The following is a 15521-nucleotide window of genomic DNA, read 5'->3' as shown; positions in this document are numbered from 1 at the left end:
GTATTCGAGTAGTGTTCTCTGAGAGCTGTAAATAGCGTGTACAAATTTCGGGGTAATCGAGAACGATAATTGGAAGTAGGAACTTCATCCTCTCAACTTTGGAAGCGGGGGGACAAAGGGATGACGGGTGGTAGAGAATCAAGTAATATAATATAGTTCTTAATTTTTCGCGCATACGAGGCGATACAGAGCCAGACGACAGCCGTGGTCTGCAACTGTGCACCAAGGAAGCTTGCAGAGGATTTCGAACTATTCGTGTGCATTGTGTCGCGAGGCAGAAAGTTCCTCGATGGAATTCGCTCTCGACACATGTTTGGTGCGACGCTTCCGGTGCAGGCGTTCCGATAACTGTCGGATGCCACCGTGAGAGAAAGCTCCGAAGAGGAGCGCGGAATGTTGAATGTTTCCCGGTATTCCATTCAAAGGGAAACCAATATATAAATGAGCGAAACACCCGCCGTAATCTGTAAACTGAGAATACTTGATCCAATAAATCCAATAAAAAAACTGGTCATGAGACTTGAATTCCCATATCTTCAGCATGAGGCACTATTCGGCGCCTGTATCCTCTGCAGGATGAAGTTGGAGGGGTGCTCGCAGATTTGGAGAAGTGCTTTTTTCTCACCCCGGAACCGCCATCAGAGCATCAGCTTCGTTTCTGAGCTCCCTTACCTTTTGGCTTTCACGGGAAACTTACTTTCGCGGGTTCCGGAACTAGTTCACGGCGCCCGTGGAGTGCAGCACGACGAGGTATCCAGGGAGTAGCACGTAGCACAATGGTTCCCAGATTGCGCTTGTCAGATCCAAGATTCCGGATTTCCTGCCCCTAGGACTTGAATTCAGCTCGCTCGCTGGGAGTGAATTGAAAATCTGGCAGAAGGCAACAGCTTCGTCCTTTATAGCTTTCCCCCATGGCCCCAGCCATTCCCAGGGTGAATCGAGCTGTCGCTTCGGGTACGTTCCCGAACGGAACAATAATATTCCAAAAAAAGGAACACGGAGGCGCTTCCAGTTATCGCACACAATTTATTTCCGTCCCGAAAGCTAATCCGAAAGATCCAATCCATGTTCTAACTCTCTTCTAATCCGAGTTTTTTCGTCGCACTACCGGTAGAGATTTTCGCATCTAAAAAAACATGTCATAAACAACTGCTGTGAGTTTGCTCTAGCGTCGGAGGGATCCGCATTCGTCGGTCCGAGTTCAGTGATCAATTGTTCAATCTCTTTTTACAAGTTGAATGTCCCTTTCGAGTAAATATAAGTGATATTGTACAGCTTCTAAAGAATATCTTCTCTCATGCCATGAACGCTATGACGCATTCGAGGGAAATGCGTTCGATTTCTCGAAACATCGTACAACGCTTTGTCGTCACTTGAAGAAAAAACTCTCGACCGTTTCGGGCCACCCCGGGTTTCCTTGTTGAGAGAGATCCTTGTTCCAGTCTGTCACGCGAACCTCCGCGAAGCATCATCTCGCGAAAACGGTTCGTGTCCGCGGTCCTGTCGTTCGGCCGACAAGACGGAAATCGGCCACGAAATCAGCGCGTCACAGACTCTTTCAACGTTACTCATCCACACGCACGCCTGGTGTACAGGAGCCCTCACGGTCAAGTTCATGGCTATCCAGCGACAAGAGTCCGCCAAAGTCGCGACAGGCTCTAATAGCGATAAGCTTACATATAGGAGACTGTCCCTTCTCGCGTCTACTTGTCGGGCTCGTCCATGTTTATATCGCCTCCGATTATGGAGTCCAGAAGCTTGTAGCTCTCAACGTTGTCCCACTTCAGCCCTTTAGTTCCGTCACAATCGTCCTTCGAGTCTTCTTCATCCTTTATCGACAATAAAACAGGACTGTTCTCGCGTCCGCCAGCTGAAAAAATCAGAGGAAATTTCCGATTGAGCGATCCTCTACGAGCCTCATCGAAACCAAGAGCGGAAGCCGCGAAGCGAGGGAAGAAACTCTTACCTGGGAGGTCTTCGAAAAGGTTCATGTTGCCCGTACTCTCCACGGGACCACCCGAAGGAGCCGTAAAACAGTTGAGGTCGCCGTACTCCTCGAGATGCTCTTCGGCTCCCAAATGGCCTCCCGCGAATCCAAACACAGTATCTTCCGGTGGAAGCTTCATCGTCACTGAACCCGTAGAACTCGTTGACACCTTGACGCCTACGGATGATGTGGAGTCTGAAACGAACGTCGAGTTCCCTCCTCAGAATAGCTTCGCTCCCATATACGGATCCGATGATACGCCGATCGAATAAATAAGTACAAAATTTCTCCGTACTCAGGCTCGGGTCGTCGTTGAGGTGTTTTGTCGCGCCGTTCGTGATATCCATGTCTTCCTCGTCTTCCAGAGTACTGACGGGAACCCCGGTTTTCGTTATCGTAGGAGGTGTGATGTTCACTTGTACTCTATGGCCAGCATTCCTCGTCCACGCCGTGTAAAGTTGATTGATCACGGTGAACATGTTGTTGAAGTCCGCCTGATTGCTGACCGCCGCAAGGGTCGCAAGTCCGTTGGTGATCTCTCGCATTTTCGCAAGCTGGAAACGGGGAATCTCCCGAGTGAATGTTTTCGACACCACTTTCTCGTCTTGGGAATTCTCGGGAGCAGCGTATAACCCTCGTGAGTTTGGTACCTTGTCGCTGTATTTCATTTCCGAGCCCGGCCCCTCGCTGAGATCGCTCATGATATCGACAGGGAAAGGTTCAGTTCGACGCCATTTGTCCGGGATGAGGCAATCTTGCATTGGGATTGAGTGAGCCATCGCGACTACGAACGCGTGACTGCAGGGGAGCTGGTAACTCTGGTGGAACGCGCAGTTACACGAGAAGTTCTTCCCGGGTTGAACTGTCCCTTTGCCCGCGACCGAGGATACGAGGTAAGTGGATTCGTTCAGGGTTTGGGTAACAGAGAATTTGTAAGTCCTGGAAAAGATGTGTACATTGGTGTCCATGAAACAGTCCACATTTTCCCATGCACGCGTAATTCGGTGTCCTTGTTGCGCGATGGTCCCGAGAACGAGACGCGCGCAGCGAGAAGCAAAGGTTAAAGACCTCCCCGTGGCACCGCCTCCGAACAATTCGCACGCGTGCGACTGTGTGTAGCGACTTCCACCGCGAAAACACTTGGCTTCAGTGACTTCAGTGTTCGACTTGGAGTATCAGCGATTCACTTGAGATCGCCGATGGCTTCCCCCTGGATGCATTGAATGCTCGTCTGTGGTCATTACAAAGCGACTTCTGCCATTCAAGCCTTGCGTTAGTCGAGCTGATGAGAAGTTACTGACTTCTCCGATCGACAGTGGCATCCATCACACCGGCTGTCCGAGGACTGTTCCACTTTGCGGTGAAGCACCACACTTGGGGTTCCGTATCCGTAGGCCGCTCGATATCAATCGTTTACAGAATCGGATCCGAGATATCCAGCACAATGGTAACCACGAACGGATCCTCGAAAGCGCAAGTCGGTGAAAACCAACTACGACAGATCGGTCGCGTTCTCAACGATCCGAAGAGACCTCTGAAGGAACGATTCCGAGCCTTGTTCACGTTGAAGAACCTCGGTGAGATTCTAGAGTCTTCTCAGAGATCTTACACTTCATGATCCCGGGGATCATTCCCAGGAAGTTTTACGGAAAGACATCGCCATCATGCCGGAGGTGAGCCGAGGGAACTTATGTTCGAATCTTTTCCTCAGAGGGTGGCGTTCCTTACATCAGTGAAGCGTTCGGCGACAAGTCAGCTCTCCTCTTACACGAGTTAGCCTATTGTCTCGGACAAACTCGAGACCCAAAGGCGATTCCGACGCTCGTCAAAGTCCTCGCCGACGCAAACATGGAAGCCATAGCCCGACACGAGGCCGGAGAAGCACTCGGAGCTATCGGAGTTCTTCACCAAGAGGTCAGAAGAGGATTTTGCTTTTTGAATTCCCATCCTTTGGAAACGAACAGACGAGGGGAGGGGTCTAACCTCGGCATCTAACCCGGCGCTCCTACTGCATGCCAACAGGCTAGATCTGTATTGGAGAAACACAAGAACGACGCCAACCCGGTCATCGCGGAAACTTGTCAACTGGCTCTGCGGCGGATAGAATTCATCCACAGCGCGGCCTACAAGGAATCCGACCTCGGAAATTGCAACTACTCTTCTATCGATCCTACACCACCCTTCGAGAAGGACAGCAAAACAATCGAAGAGCTCCGAGAGATACTTATCGACCCTAAGAACTCTCTCTGGGAACGGTACACTGATTTCTTTCCTGCTTCACGATGATTTCCGTGCGGATGACGTCATCGATGAATCTCGGAATCCAAACTATTTCCCTCTCATTTCCAGATATCGCGCCATGTTTTCCCTGAGGAATCTTGGTTCTCCTGGAGCAATAAAAATCCTCGGCGAAGCCCTCTTCTGCCCATCGTCCGCGCTCTTCAGACACGAAGTGGCTTTCGTTTTCGGTCAGCTCCAGTCTATCGAATCGATTCCATATTTGACGAAATGTCTCGAAAACACCGCGGAACTGGCCATGGTGCGGCACGAATGCGCTGAAGCTCTCGGGAGTATAGCGACCGACGATTGTATGGAGTTATTGAAAAAATATCTCACGGATCCCGAGGACGTTGTTCGAGAGAGCTGCGAAGTGGCCTTAGACATGTGCGAATACGAGAACTCAGCCGAGTTCCAGTACGCCGACACATTACAGAAAATGCGTCAAGTACACAACAACTGTCGCAACGGCTTCTACGCCGGAACTGAGATCAGGCGAGCCGAAGTCCCCGTAGAGAAAGTCTCGTGGGAAGTGGACTTTCCCGAATACCAGCCCACCGAATACGAGTCAGAGGTCTTGAGAAATAGGCCCTGGTCGGATCCGAAAATAACGGGCGTCGACTCTCCCATGAAGTTCAACGAGGTCGACGGCGAAGTCAACCGGAAGTCCCATGAAGGGGAATATGAGGTGGTCAACGGTCTCCCACGGAATCCTCACGGACGAACTGGGATCGCTGGAAGAGGTCGCCTCGGCCGCTATGGACCAAATCACGCCGCGGACCCTATCGTCACTCGTTGGCAGAGAGATGAGCAAGGAAAACAGGTCTTCGACAAGACCACGCTGATGCCAATCTTGGAGTTCGTCGCCATTCAAAGGAAGGATAATGGAGAATGGGCCATCCCGGGAGGTATGGTCGACCCCGGTGAAACGGTGAACCTAACCCTCAAGAGAGAATTCCTCGAAGAAGCCATGAATTCCGACACTGGACTGTCGGAAAATCAAAGAGAGCTGGTCGAGAAGTTTTTTGAAAAAGGCGAGACGATATATGAGGGTTACGTTGACGATCCCAGAAACACGGATAATGCCTGGATGGAGACCACGGCTGTGAATTACCACGACGAGAGGGGGCACACGGTGGGCAACATGAAGCTTTCGGCGGGCTCAGACGCGGGTAAAGTGCGCTGGATGCCTTTGAGCCAAGAACTAGCCCTCTATGCGAGCCACGCCTCATTTCTCGAGAAAGTCGCTTCGAAGTTGCAAGCTCACTGGTGATCGACGAAAAATAAATTTTCTGTTCCCGAGAAAGGGATTTTCTGTTTCCGAAAAATTAATTCTCTGTCCGCTCCTGCTAATGCATGGATGTATGTATTAGCATCCTCCACTTCGTAATGCATGCTGTCCGATACTAACCGGGATATCCGAACTTGCGTCAAGACATGCAGGGCGGCATAATCGCAACATAAGGAGATGAGTCTAGCTTCGTGCTCGACCATTTTCATGTGATATTCTCGAATGTCACACAACAGCCGATCCGTGTTCGTTTGTTCTATGATGCCTGTCGAGAAATAGGAGTCGATTGTATATTTCAGTCCCGAATCAATGGTCGTCGCCATCGTCGGGATTCCCCCAACATCGATTCCACTGCTTAATTGTTGTTGTTTCCCCTTCCCTCGACCCCACCTTCTGGACAGGCTCGGATCGCACATTTCCCCCGAAACTCACCTGTTACAGCGTAAACGAGATTACACAGGGCGTCAGAAAGGGTCTGCGATCTTTCGCAGACAAGCGACATGAATTGCGAGAGAACCTCAACGCGGTCGTTCATTCCATTCGCGAACGGCACCACACCCTCACGCTGCAAGAGAGTCGTCCGGATGAGCAAGACTCGGTTCCTCGGTGCAGACGTGAACCGTATGAATTTTTCCAATCGCACTTACTCTGAATCCGGCCCACATTTCTCGCGCCGGATGCCATTGGGTGGTGAAGTATTTCGCGAACCGCATTTCGATACCGTCGAGTTTTTTCAGGTGCTCATTGTAGTTCTTCTCTTGGAGGCCTGAGAACATGCCTCGAAGAGTTTTGCAGATTCGCTCCTGAATTGGTAGCGAGAGATCGATTCTTGTCATTTCCTTGAGCATAGATCTCACCACATGGAAGTGGCAATAAAGTACACAACGGGCTCCTTCGAACAGAGTAGGAAGCTGATTCTTGAGACGACGATGCTGTTCCCTGTCAAGCAATATGCAGCGCACGTGCCGTGCGGCCGGTTGATTGTGTTGGATGAAGACATTGAGGAGCAGACCTGAATACGGATGAATTGAGCACCGATTAGGAGATCATCTCTCGCCTGATCGATATACATACAACAATGAATATCCGCCGGGACGCCGAAATCACAATGAGTGGCATCTTATCAGGAGTGAAAACTCACCAGCCATTAGGCGGATCGGCTTCATCAGGATGGCGAACGCAAAAGGCCCTCCGAGGCCTTGAGCGTCGTGCCCCGAGAAGGAAACGAGGGAATACTCAGGATTCATGGCGAAGTGGTACCCCGCGTCGAACAACAGGATTTCGGGATATAGTGCAAATTTTCTCTTCATGTGTCCTGTTTGAAAAAACACTGCCACCAGCTCAGACTGGTTATTCACGATGATCGAGGAACGACTCTCCGTGTCGCATTCCTCCAGTTTTTGAAGCTCCTGAAAATATTTCAGAGGAGACTCGGCTTAGACGCGAATGTCGCGGAGGAGTTTCAATACGACGTCATCTCAATGCAGATCTCGGGGATGACGAGGGTCCGGCCGCCGCCCCGAGCTTCCTTACCTGTAGGAGGACTTCGACAGGAGCAGCATCTCCGAGAAGAGTGAGTTTCTCCGGGAGATCCACAATCCCTTTCAGGGTCAGCGCTCTGTATTCTTCTTGAGGTCCGAGATCCTCGTCAGCATCGGGCTCCTCATCTCCGATCCCCATTCCCAGGCCCATGCCCGGTACGGGGGAGGGATGGGCGCCGGATTCATCGAGATCTTCAGCGTCAAGGAGATTTACTCCTATTGTCTCGGTTTCCACGACGTCTGGGACTCCGCTGTAAATTATCTTAGAACTTGACCGAATCGATTGAATCAAGCTCAGGATGGGGACGCGCGAAAGAGGTGCCTTGGTCTCATCCGAAATGAGCGGGAACTCACTCTAAAGAATCCTCGACAACTTCGTCCTGTATGACGCTCGCCGGAGCAATAGGAGTGCTCGGTTGTTGTATATCGGGTGTCCTTTCAGTATGATCGTGAGCAGGATCGAGTTTCAGCACAATTATGCAGTCAACCTTCCTTTCGTATTTCACAACCACGGTAGCTTTGCAGTTGCGAATATTTTTCCTGAAAACGTCCAAGTAGCCATGGTTGCTTAAGGGCTCTCCCTAACATCAAGTATGATATGAGAAAACGAATTCCGATTCGACTCCGATCTCCGATTCATACTAGCGGGAGGGATGAACTTACGGTGGTGTTTTCGGATTCGGTATGTGACCGCTTTTCGCTCGGTTGTTATGAACACAAAGATATCGAACATAAACAAATTGCCATTTTTCGTCAACTTTCGGTGCCAGTTCGGGTTGCGATTTTCCCAGAGCGGTGCTTTTGCTCTGATCACGTTTCTGAGTGGCCACGTCCCGGCCTTTGTTGTACGCGGCAACGGTTCTGGAAGAAAGTTAGAGCTTTCCTTAGACGAGAACATCTCATCTCAAGTCTTCATGATTTCAGGGCGGGTTGAAATCATGGTCAATATTGTCGTCATGCTTGACAGCGGCTCTGGCGGAGCGCCTCCACATAGCCTCATGAGCCACTCCGAGACGCAGAAGCGGGCGAAAACTGGAGCCGCACTGACTCCGCGCCCGTAACTTCTGGCGGCTATTTCAGCTTGCTCGATATCAGGGTTCTCCCTGCCCTTCGCAAGAAATGGGCTCCGACGAGCTCCGAGTATCGATGCTCGGAAACTCTGGTTGACGGCTCCCGGCGACCAGAAGTCGCTTGGAAAGAAACCGGCGGGAGGAGCGGATTCCTCTGCGGTCGATTGCGAGAAGCACCGGGAAGAAATCAGGGCGAGAGGGGAGGGACCCTTTCGAACTTTGGAGCTCGATCAGCTCACTCAGAAAACTCACCTCGACGTGTTAACTTTGTATTGTTGTCCAGTAGCTTGACACCACTCTTCGAAGCGGCTTTTCCACTCTTCCCATGAGTGGAACTCGTCGTTTTCTTTCAGTAGGGCCGAATCCATAGCTGTCCACCTCGGCTAACTTGCCTCCTCAGACGAGTCTGGAAAGCCGCCGATGGGTTCCCCCAACTACGAGATTTCAAGCCCGAGTTTCTTTATGAGCTTTGATTATGATCACAGCCGCAGCAATCGTTTTGTTTGTAAACAAGAGGAGCCGCTGTCGTCTGCCTCCGATGTCGCTGCTGTCACCGCGGCACAGGATCAGTCACGCTGACTGTCTGGTGCCACTGAATTCGCATTTAGCACCAGGTTTATCCGGATAACATTGAGCTCATCTCGTTGGAAGGGCGTTCCGCTAGAACCCTGCTGCTCGAATGGGACATTGCAATGTTATGATTGAGTTCTTTCCCGGGTCCTTGCAAGATTCAGCTATTAGAGACCATGGCGAACCTCCAACCTTCCCTCCCCAAGCACCTATTCACGACCCTGCTCGAATGCCTTTCTGAGATCCTCCGAATTTTGGAAACTACCGAGCCGAGATCTGAGAGGATTCATCGGCCAGAAGACTTAGAAATGGCTTCGATGTGTTTTCTTCGGTCGCGAGAGCTCTCCGAAGTTCAAGTTGCATGAGAACCCAACCGAATTCATGGCTGGCTCATTCGATGAAGCACTGCTCTTGGACTGACCGAGATAAGCGGATTCATGCAAGAAGTCTGGCTGCTTCAATTCCAGGGAGGTGCCTACTTCCGGAGCGGACTGGAACATGCAGTTAATCATCAGGGGATGGTCAGAAGCCGCTACTGTCCTAAGCTCTCGAGTTTATTGTTTCACAAGCGATGACCGGAGAGACATCTTAAATTAGATTTTGATAGAGAATAATAAACTTCTCTAAATTGTCGACATCGGTCTCAAGACACCACCGAGAACCGGGTGATTCTACATCAGGGAGTTGAAGGCTTCCATAATATTTACAGAGAGGTCGACCGATTAAGAATGCAATGGCACCAAGACTGCTCGGAAACCATCAGGAATTCGCACGTAACGCATTCGTAGGTCTGGGAAAAGGCTCCCGCCTGGAAACCTGTAGCGGCTCTCCAAATCTCCGGCTGTTGGATACCGCAGGGGATTCAGGGGACGGGAAACGTCCGAAGGACTCAGCGGAAGTCCCGTCGGTGTGATCGCGAGCGGCGTTGGTAATCCGTGGGCCAGGCCGCCCGTGGGAGTGTGAACTGGAATCGACGACGGCGGAAGGCCCGATGCTGGCACTCCGGGTCCAGACAAGCGCTCAGGGTAGGGTAAGGCCGCAGAGGAGCGGAAGATTGCTCCAGCGGTGTTCTGATTGTCTGTTCCGGGCTCGTTGGTAAGAACTTCTGCGCGGAACCCGTTGTGATCGGCGATATAGTTAACGCGTCGAACGTGACCGTTCGGTTGACGGATCGTGTAGTAACCGACACGACGTCCCGCGGCGTCGGCAACTTCCGAACGAGAATGCGCGCCCCCCGCCTCGGTTGGTGAGATGTACGCGAAATTGAAAGGTCTTGGGGCACGGTTCTCGTCGTTCCGTGCCACAGGCGGCAGAAGAGCGTGCAGTCGACTGGCGAAGGAGAGGTCTACGGGAAGTAGTCCCGAACGGTCCCGAAAGCCTGAGTATCCATGTCGGTAGAGCAGCGCCGCGTTTCGGTCGTCGACGTAGCCGGGAGGTTTCACTTCATCGGTACGCCGGCTGATCTCATCCGGTGGGAGTCGGTCCCGATGATCTTGTACCGGAGATTCGTTCCCGAGTCCGAGGCTCGATGGCGGGGGCAGAGTGGTGGCTGGAGCTGAGAACGGCGATATCGTGGTCGGTTGGTCGAGGTCTCCGGCGAAAGACGTGGATTGAGCGGATGGTGGCGTGGCTTCGGCGTAAGCTGTTGAAGACTGTAACGAGGGCAGCGCAGGATCGAACTCGGGGACTGAAGACCCTCCGTACGGGGAGGACGATGAGGGCGACCCTCCGGGCTGTTTTCCCAGGGATGAGGGGCCTCCCTCGGTCCGCCGACCTGGGAATCAAATAATATTATGATTTTTAATAATATGATATGAGAAGTCGATGTTTTGAGCAAAAATCGCCAATTTTCCGGAATGGGAGATTTATCAGTTTTATCCGACGAGGAGCTCTCTGATTCTGCTTACGCGGCGGCTTCTCCCCGAATTCCTGTTGGATCAAGCTCAGTGGACTGTCGTCTTGGTCGTCGTCTTCAAGGTCATTTTGGGCGTAGGCATAAGCCACCACCAGGAGCAGCGGCAGGATCCTGCAACGCACAATCTTGAGTGTATTTGAGAAGCACTTCACCATGGATCCGCGATGAAAATCAGGAATCGATCCTGCAAGACCTCAGCGATACGCATAGACAGTGGAACGCATCGACCGAGATCCTGAGAGAGACCAGATTGACATCGAGCGAGATGAACGCGAAACGGGAACGTTTCAAGTCTCAGTCGGCTCCTAGGAGACGTACTCTCGGGGGGAAAGCATCAGAAGTGATGTGGAGCGAACGTTCGTCGCGGTGGCTGAGGCTGGAATGAGCGCTTAATTCCACGAGGTTGCTCTTTCTGAGCTCCAGAGAATGGACTCCCTCGGCCGGAACGCGTACCTATTACAGCAGCGGCGGCGGTGGCGATCGCGACGTTCGCCAGAGCAGCGGTGACGTCGCGAGAAAATCTCCGTCTGGACTTCCCCAGCACATCTTCGCAGACGAATGTCAATTCACGGAAAAAAACTCACCACCGCGCGCCGCTATAGTCGAGTGAGTGTTTGACTAATTGCTCTGTACATGCGAGTCCGATTGATGTGTCAGCAAGTGATGCTTTCAAGCTCTACCAATCATGTCGAATCGACGTCTCGGAGCACTCCGCATTCGATTGGGCACTGGACTAAAGACCGTAATCTGGCCGAGGGGGGCGGCAATCGCTAGGAGCTCTATATGTGTATATCCAGAGGACCACCGCACGGAGGAAACTTCGAATTGACACTCGGAGACCACTTACAAGAACTTCATGAGCACTCCACTTCACAGACAGTCTTGGGGTATGCCACTCGGCGAATCCAACTGTGTGTGATAAGCGGATGCTTGCCGAGAGCCAATTTATACTCACACACGGCTCTCGCACTAAACATTGTCAAGGCAATACATACTTTTGTTCCTAGGGACCCTTTCAGAAAGAAGACCCACACCCACAACTTCTGATATAACTTCTGGAATAAACACACACACACATAATCGTAACAACCACGACCCTGTTATAGTGCGTTGGCCACCAACGGTATCTCCATTTTGTTGCTTGAGCACCTTTCATCTCGTTACAGAAGCTCAGACATAAAATCATTAGTTATTTACGGTTATTCTCCGACTATTTACATGATTTACGATATTCCGTCACCTCCACATCCCCGAGCTCTCTCCTTGATGAAGAGAGCTCCCCGGCTCCAGGACGGCGTCTCTGAACCGATTCATCGACTGTCGATCATGGTTACACTCACTCAGTCAGTACCGCGAGAAGTGCATTGAAGCGAAGATAATAATTATTCATGGACTTCGGACTCCAGATATTCGGCCTATCTTCCCTTCACCCGAAAACACTCCGATTCTATGCGGAGAGATAGACCCGCTTTTTCTCATGGAAGACAGCTCGGGCCCGATGAAGACCTCGCCTTCAGAAGAGAAGTCCAGTCTGACTGAGAAGCTCAATCGTCGCTCGTTAAACATCGTGCTTTAACACCCTGACGGCCGGACCCTGCAAATGAACACGTCAACAACGCCGACCCACTGCCACCCGTCAATCAGTCCGATCCGGAAAGCAAACGGGCCCAAGTCAGTGTATCGGAGTCGTATAACTAGTTTCCTCCAGCTATAAACAATGTTCTCCTTCTTCTGAGGGCGTCAGTCCGTTGTTCTGGGAGCAGTCAATTGAAGACTGACTCTGCTGCCCGATGGAGACAATGTCGCCGGAAGAAGATTTCCATTGACGAGACAATGCGCGCTTCATCTTCCGTTGCCGCTTGAGACAACTTGTCACCCACTGCCATCGTGCGACTGAGGGCTTGTCGAAACGGAGGACCCTCCAGATCCTTTTCGGAGCCAGATTGCCAGGATTCCCGTCAAAATCGGGATCGAGACATGGGTAACGCCACGCTACCGGATGGCAGGACGGCTCCCGATTGGAACGCGCCGGAGGCATCTCATTTTTCCGCGGAGGGCATTTCTCAGCTATTTCTTCCAGGAATATTTCCACATCGAGGAGATGGATGAGAATACTTGGAATGCGTCTCGGTTCTCCCCTCGAAGGCTGTCAAACGATCTCGTGCGGAATTCCCCCTTACTGTGTTCGGAGCTGCACTTTCAGCTTATTCGAGTGCCGCACTTATCCTAGAAATCGGAGCAGACAAAATGAATGTTCCGTTTACGTGGTCGGGAGCGGACTTCATATGAAACAAAGAGAATTCTTTCTCGACGCAACAAAAAAATGCTACAATATTCGTCGTTTCTGCGCTTCTGCTCGCCATCAACAGTCTTCAGTCGTTTCGCTGCCGCCGAAGACACCAATCCGGCTGGCGCGACTTGAAATGACGCGGCGCCGCAACTGCCGCCTTCGGAGAGAACATCTGCGAACAGTTCAACTTGATCTGAAATCGATTTACACAAACGAAGCGCAGCGATTTCGTACAAAACAAGCAAGCTCGCAGAATAGGAACCACGCAGTCGTCCCAGGTGGAGATAATTTCCGCTCCGGATCTCATATCTGTGGTCTGCCCGCCTTGACCAGAGAGCAGGAGCCGGAGGCACTTGATCGCATTTCATGCTGACGCTACGCTGCGATAACAATGGTCTTCGCCGATCATATCAACAGTATCTTGATCGGACTTGTGATCACTGGGGAGTCCGCAGACCGACGACGGTCCGTATTGTTGTTTTCTGCAGTTTTTTTTTATGACGAACCGTGATTTCGGGGTTACGGTTCTTCCGGTAATGCGACTCGTGCGCATACAGGCCGGGGCCCGCAAGGGTTCTTCCAAGTGTGTTTCAGCCGCAGAATGAGAAGATTATACGAGTATCGTCGAATTAGCCGCACCACCCACGTCAGTGCCCGGCAAACCTCGCTCATCCATAGCCGGTCTACGTGAATGCTGCACCCTTCATTGATTGAGCGGTGGTGAGCGATTGAGAGAGAGAATGGGCGATCCATCCATTGAAGATTCTGCTCTATATACCAGTTTCCGATCGGGCTCGCGATTCCGGGTTTTGAAGATTTTTTTTCTGCCTAATCCCAGAACGCAAGCCACCTCAGATACCGACATGCAAGAGATTGAGTCGAGAAGACTCGATCGGTGATTACATGAGGGCCGGCTCGAGAAAATCAATGCAAAAGTCACAAGTACGATTGGCATCGTGCAGGCAACTCGAGAAGAGACAATTTATTAAACTTCAATGAGTGTCATCACCCGTACCTGCATACATGTGTATATGGTTCCGGAATCCCGGGACGAATAACATCGTATTCGGGAGGTCCGGCGAGCACGAGCGGTCGCTTCGTACGGAGAGGCTCCCCAATCGCTGTGCTTGCTTGCTGGTGAGCCTCCGATCATTGGTATGGGATATTCCATCGTCTCACCAAGGGGAAGCGGCGACACGTACGCAATAACATTCGTGCCATCGAACCCGTCGTCGAGCAACATCCAACATCAGGGTATTCATTGCACCTCTCGCCCTGATCCCGGAGAACTCTACTGATTCAGTGAAGTTGAGAAGCTCGCGAAAGTCGGGACGAAATCGCGTGGAGCGTTTTCCTGAAACAATTTTCGGGAGACTCGGCCGCTGCTCAAGCTCCAGCTCAGGCTTCGGGTCCCGGGGACCACTCCGAAGTTTCATGTGTACATATTTTCAGTATCGGTATCGAGTGCGAACGTTCTGCGATTTCAGGCGGAGACGAACTGTGCAGCTATGAGCGTTCGGAATGTGCTTAGTGATGAGGAAGCACAACCGGAACCCGAAGCCTCAACCACAAAAACCGTATCCTGAAGCGATCCCGTTCGGATGCGATAATCGATCGAACCAAATCCTCTAGGAATTCTCAAAGCTGTCACGATTCCCCGAATTCCATTTCAGTAGAATCCCGGTGGACACTTATCCCGATCCATGGAGCGAGTACGCTTGAAGTCCCAAAAATGGAATTGCGTGCGGGAGGCGGTAGGAGGATCATGCTGAGTCTCGCTTGTTCCTCGTTCGGTCTCGGGAGCTCCTTCAAGAATGAGGAAAATGTAGGTTCTACGTACGGAAGCGACTCACGGACGTATCCAGCAGAATACGCAGGAAAATCCAGCGAGCCAGAGCCGATGTAAGCGGCGATCTTGTTCCAATGTACCGAGTCAGGGACTCGCCACGGTCGTAGCCATCGTCCATATTCTGGCTCGAGATAGATGCTAGCTTTCGAAAGGCCCGTTTATCGGCGCTTCTTATTAAGGACCAAGAGCATGCCTTGCTACGTTCCTATACCGAATGTGCGCCAAGGAACAAATTGCAGATGCCTCGAAGGCGCTTCATAGCGGGCCCGGGTCCCCAACGGCTTCTCACACGTCAGGCACGTGCGCTGCATCCGTGTGGAGAAGATCAGAATTCTGATGAGAGGGGGGGAATTGGAAGATGCGCATTTCATCAATGCATTTCGCCGAGCGCTCGTAACAAGCCGTGTGAACAGTCAGAAGAATTAGATCCTACCGCTCGGCGGCTGAGCTCGGCCGTAATCAGCGCCAAGTTCTACGATTGGTCGTCATGAGGGGAATCGGAGGAACAAACACACCAATCCTCGCGCGATATACTGCCGTGAGCGTACACGCAATCACGCTCAGTTTCCATCGGTTCAATAAATGGACCGCCCGTCTGGCGTTCAAGTTTTCAACAGTGGAGGCCGATGTTCGATCATCACTAGGTGAATCGAAAATCGAACTTCAATGATTCCGCTCGCATCCGGGTAGTCAAGTCAGACACAGATACGCCGGAGCCATCGGTAATGGTC

The 15521-nt window shown here is 51.7% G+C and overlaps 3 protein-coding genes across 3 annotated transcripts; 1 reads left to right on the top strand and 2 right to left on the bottom strand.

Moving 5' to 3' along the window:
* Positions 1-1021: 1021 nt before the first annotated feature.
* On the bottom strand, positions 1022-8633 carry LOC100900821 (uncharacterized). Its single transcript, XM_018638675.2, has 12 exons — positions 8419-8633; positions 7760-7957; positions 7451-7636; positions 7089-7347; positions 6697-6964; positions 6203-6567; positions 5988-6120; positions 5676-5820; positions 2638-2926; positions 2283-2541; positions 1967-2182; positions 1022-1870 (listed from the first exon to the last, which is right to left on the bottom strand). The coding sequence occupies exons 1-12, from the start codon at positions 8532-8534 to the stop codon at positions 1704-1706; spliced, it is 2601 nt and encodes an 866-aa protein (XP_018494191.2). The 5' UTR covers positions 8535-8633; the 3' UTR covers positions 1022-1703.
* Positions 3114-5537, top strand: LOC100900969 (deoxyhypusine hydroxylase). Its single transcript, XM_029110885.1, has 4 exons — positions 3114-3564; positions 3699-3901; positions 4010-4242; positions 4337-5537. Exons 1-4 carry the CDS (start codon positions 3432-3434, stop codon positions 5535-5537), a joined length of 1770 nt encoding a protein of 589 aa, XP_028966718.1. The 5' UTR covers positions 3114-3431.
* Positions 8634-9420: 787 nt separating the features above from the next.
* On the bottom strand, positions 9421-10806 carry LOC100900677 (uncharacterized). Its single transcript, XM_018638673.2, has 2 exons — positions 10644-10806; positions 9421-10510 (listed from the first exon to the last, which is right to left on the bottom strand). Exons 1-2 carry the CDS (start codon positions 10804-10806, stop codon positions 9459-9461), a joined length of 1215 nt encoding a protein of 404 aa, XP_018494189.1. The 3' UTR covers positions 9421-9458.
* Positions 10807-15521: the final 4715 nt, after the last annotated feature.

The sequence above is a fragment of the Galendromus occidentalis genome, unplaced genomic scaffold (assembly GCF_000255335.2).
Source record: "Galendromus occidentalis unplaced genomic scaffold, Mocc_1.1 scf7180000077128, whole genome shotgun sequence".
Lineage (NCBI taxonomy): Eukaryota > Metazoa > Arthropoda > Arachnida > Mesostigmata > Phytoseiidae > Galendromus > Galendromus occidentalis.
This window is presented reverse-complemented; position numbering and strand designations above follow the sequence as displayed.

What these genes read in the sequence shown, in the direction of transcription:
- LOC100900969 (XM_029110885.1), top strand. Translation starts at nt 3,432, where the DNA reads ATGGTAACCACGAACGGATCCTCGAAAGCGCAAGTCGGTGAAAACCAA. An exon ending in GTTCACGTTGAAGAACCTCG is followed by an intron (nt 3,565 to 3,698) that starts GTGAGATTCTAG and finishes TCTTTTCCTCAG; the next exon opens with AGGGTGGCGTTCCTTACATC. An exon ending in TCGGAGTTCTTCACCAAGAG is followed by an intron (nt 3,902 to 4,009) that starts GTCAGAAGAGGA and finishes GCATGCCAACAG; the next exon opens with GCTAGATCTGTATTGGAGAA.
- LOC100900821 (XM_018638675.2), bottom strand. Translation starts at nt 8,534, where the DNA reads ATGGATTCGGCCCTACTGAAAGAAAACGACGAGTTCCACTCATGGGAA. An exon ending in TACAAAGTTAACACGTCGAG is followed by an intron (nt 7,958 to 8,418) that starts GTGAGTTTTCTG and finishes ACTTTCTTCCAG; the next exon opens with AACCGTTGCCGCGTACAACA. An exon ending in GTTGTCGAGGATTCTTTAGA is followed by an intron (nt 7,348 to 7,450) that starts GTGAGTTCCCGC and finishes GATAATTTACAG; the next exon opens with CGGAGTCCCAGACGTCGTGG.
- LOC100900677 (XM_018638673.2), bottom strand. Translation starts at nt 10,806, where the DNA reads ATGGTGAAGTGCTTCTCAAATACACTCAAGATTGTGCGTTGCAGGATC. An exon ending in ATTCGGGGAGAAGCCGCCGC is followed by an intron (nt 10,511 to 10,643) that starts GTAAGCAGAATC and finishes TTTGATTCCCAG; the next exon opens with GTCGGCGGACCGAGGGAGGC.